Source organism: Hyalella azteca, unplaced genomic scaffold (genome assembly GCF_000764305.2).
Source record: "Hyalella azteca isolate HAZT.00-mixed unplaced genomic scaffold, Hazt_2.0.2 contig4212, whole genome shotgun sequence".
Lineage (NCBI taxonomy): Eukaryota > Metazoa > Arthropoda > Malacostraca > Amphipoda > Hyalellidae > Hyalella > Hyalella azteca.
Window position 1 is genome coordinate 1 of NW_025934434.1, and position 3,668 is coordinate 3,668.

A 3,668-nucleotide genomic window follows, 5' to 3' on the forward strand; every position below is an offset into this window, starting at 1 on the left:
TGAAATTTTCCTTAATTGTTTTCCCGTCAATTGTAGTCTTTCTAAATTATTTTGCGCCAATGGTTGTTATCTTACTACCAGCTTTGTTTATGCAGGCTCGTGTTGAGCCGCCTCAAGCAGAACCGCAAGATCGCGACAGCGACACACAACATCTACGCGTACCGCATCGTGCTGCCGGACGCCGTCATGGCGCAGGACTGTGAGGACGACGGCGAAACTAAAGCTGGATCTCGTATGCTGCACCTCATGGCGGTAAGCAACATAACGATGTTGGAGCATGATTATTCCTCATGATGAACTCAATGGCGGGAAGTCAATTTAAATACTCTGAAGTGTAATGAATTGTTACTCTTTTCCTTAGATAACATCACCCCTCATCAATACTAAAGGTGCAGTAACGAGAGTTACCTGCACCTAAATATGGTCTAAATATAAATATATGCAATACTGCACCAGGTGTTGCCCCTAAAGGTGTAGTAACGAGAGTTACCGCACTATAGGCTCATGAGTTACCCTCTCGTTGCGTAAAAGGTTTCTACTCGTAACCTACTCGTGCCCTTCCGCAGGTACTGGATGTGGTGAACGTTTTGGTGGTGGTGACGCGCTGGTATGGCGGCTGCCACATCGGTCCTGACAGATTCAAACACATCAATGCCGCCACGAGGTCCATATTGGAAATATGCGGCTTCTTAGACGACGCCCAGGGATCCAGTAAAAAGAAGCAAATAAGTACGCGTAAAACCAAATGAAACGCGATGTTGTGTTTATCCTAGAGGACTAAACTGAGAATATCATTTGAAAAGAACTGTAGAACTGGTTTATATAAACTAACTTTAATTGGTGTGCATTGTGATATAAATGCGGAGCATCAGGTTATTTAGTTCAATTATCGATTCTTGCGGTTTTGACGATGAAGTTTAACTTTATGCGCTTGGGTGGAGGCTCTCCCAAATTTGACGTGAAGAAATTTTGGAATTATGTCGTTGAATGGGAGTTTATCAGTCGGTTTTTTATCTAAATTTTTAAAATTCATTTTACTTGGATCAATACTGTGATTGCACAAAGCTGAAGGAAGTTTCTTCTAAGGATTCGATCAGCCTCGCTAAGTAATTTATTGAGTTCCTTTTGGCAAGCTAAAGCCTAATTTAATACTGAATACGTATATATCAATATATTGCAATCTTTCTCCACAAGATAGATTTGTTATTTACTAGCTCAGCTACATCGGTGAAATCGAATTCTAAATTGATTTTTTACCCTAATTTTACTTTTTACCAGACATAGAGCTTAACGTCAGTTTTTTCCAATGCTAATTATATGGCTCTGATAGAAATTATTTTCCGTTATTTCCGCTGTTTCAAGTGAAATATTAGAGTGGAATTTTAAACACGTGGATTTGAGTGAAGTATTTGTGCCTTGCAACATTCTGCAAAAAATGTATATTCTGTCAGGGCTCGCATCTAGTGTATTGATTGCCTCATGATCGCTTATATTTTACAAACCATATCATATATTTTTCTTATGAATAAGTATAATCTAACACGTCTTTCAATTAACGTATAAAGTTGATCACTTTTTAGATTGTTTAATTCTGCCTCCTTAGTTTTCCGCGTTATTTATGCTTTTTAGGGAATATTCGATATGGAAAAAAGTGTTGAATGTAGAAGTGAATGTTGCAGCAGCGGCGGTGCTGCAGTAGTGATGTTCCGATAAGTTGTTAAATCAATGCTGTTTACTAATAATTTTATCCCCAATACGAACTTATTCGATGATCATACCTTCTATGGGAGTACCAGAATTCATTAGAAGCATAGAAGTACCGTAATTCAGTGTGAATACTTCTCGAGGGCTCCTGATCCTTTTCACCTGCCCTCCTTGTCACTTCGTCTCTTTGAGATGCTAACGCTGCTTCTTTCGAGCCAGCTTCAGCGGGTTGGACATCTGAGACCTTCCGCCCCTTGTGGGTGATGAATAATTGAGACCTTCCAACTCTATGGTGATGTTCATCTTGACTTTCGGTGCGAGATAGCTAAATAGCTGAAGCGCTGGTAAACATTTGGCCACTAAACTAACTGAATTCATTCAATGTAGTGTACAACTGTACATGAATACAGTTTATTCATCGGAGTGTTCATGTTCAATAGCTTTCTGAATTGAAATGATTCATGATAATGATTCACTTTTCAGGTTAGAATTTATTCGCTTGAATTTATTATTTAATAAATTATAGCCTTAATTCCCATGAAACAGTTATAAGGTTTTATCACTTGTAATTTTTAATAAATGTATATCTGCTGCGTTTCTCGGTATAATTGACGAGGAGCAATTCAGTTTTTTTCTCTGGTTCCCGTCGATTGAATATTTCCCTAATTGTTTTCCCGTTACTTGTAGTCTTCCAAAATTGTGAAACATGTGGAACAGCCTCCCTGAAGATATTGTTGACGCTCCGAGTATGAACGCGTTCATGAACAGACTATACAAGGCCATGCATGAGCATATGTTCAGTCTTAAAATGCCTCGGATCCTACGGAACAACTGAAATCTAGAAGCGATTTTAAATCTACCGTCCGTTGAAAAGATTTGATCAAGAGGCCAGTCTAGACAAGAAAAGTACAAGAATCGGCGACAGGCCTATCCAGGCCTATTCTTCAATGCCGAAGATACTATACTATACTAAAATTATTTTGCCGCAAATGGTTATTTTTGATATAGAACAGAATAGAAGTGTCGGCGTTGCAGAAATAGGCCCATGGCCACAGCGAGTTAAGAAAAGCGAGTTAAGAAAATTATAAAGTAAAGTTAAGGTAAAATTAATTTACCATGTAGGGTTTCCGAATTTGTTGCGAACGATAAAGGCTTCATAACGCCATAAATAGATCATTATTATTAGTATAATAAGTGTTATAGTTTGATCTTGAACTGGAGTTTAATTCAAAGCTTACGTTTAATAGTTTAAAACTGTAGTAATTCGAGTGCCTTGTCGAATAAATTATTCGACCAGAGCGTGCTATCGTGCATCGATTAAGGACTAGAATGGTGAATAGATAAAAAATATGAAGCTATTTTCATCGAAGCGAAATTTAAAGGTATTCTCCTATGAAAATGTTTCAACCTGTCACATTCGCGTACTTGCTAAAAGTTCCATCGTATTAGCTCTTAACTTCAGCCTTAAAGATAAATTTCACTCATATATCCGATATCAAGAACTTTTAAGACCGCTGTAAAATTCAAAAGATGAATGCGGTGAGCTGGGTAACAAACTTGCAATCGGAAACACATGCTCATGTAAATGCTTTGATGGTCTGATAGATGCGTTTGAAATATACTTGACCTGTCGACCTGTTAAAACCACGAGTAGTTTTTTAGTTACGCTGGGACGCTGAACTACGAAACGACCACCCCTGGTTTATAGACCATGAAGCATGCATCCATATAATGACCATATGAGTGATATGGCGGATAGGGTACATACTAGAACACAAAGGTCTGGCAGATGCATGCATCCCAATATCATTGGGATCTGGATAGGGTGCATCCCTAAAATATAGTTATCTGATGGATGGGGTTCATCCCTAGAGCATAGTTATCTGATGGATGGGGTTCATCCCTAGAATATAGGGATCTGACAGATGAAGTAGTTGACGTTTCCGCAGTTTTCGTGTTTCCAC

General features: G+C 38.5%; 1 protein-coding gene across 1 annotated transcript; it reads left to right on the forward strand.

The window, feature by feature from the left end:
* Window positions 1-52: 52 nt before the first annotated feature.
* Window positions 53-1,577, forward strand: LOC108679336 (protein IMPACT-B-like; the record flags this gene model as incomplete). The annotated part of the gene is made up of 2 exons (XM_018167938.2): window positions 53-252; window positions 567-1,577. Coding segments are annotated over 2 exons (383 nt in total), but the record flags the coding sequence as incomplete, so codon positions are not given.
* Between the last annotated feature and the right edge of the window lie 2,091 nt (window positions 1,578-3,668).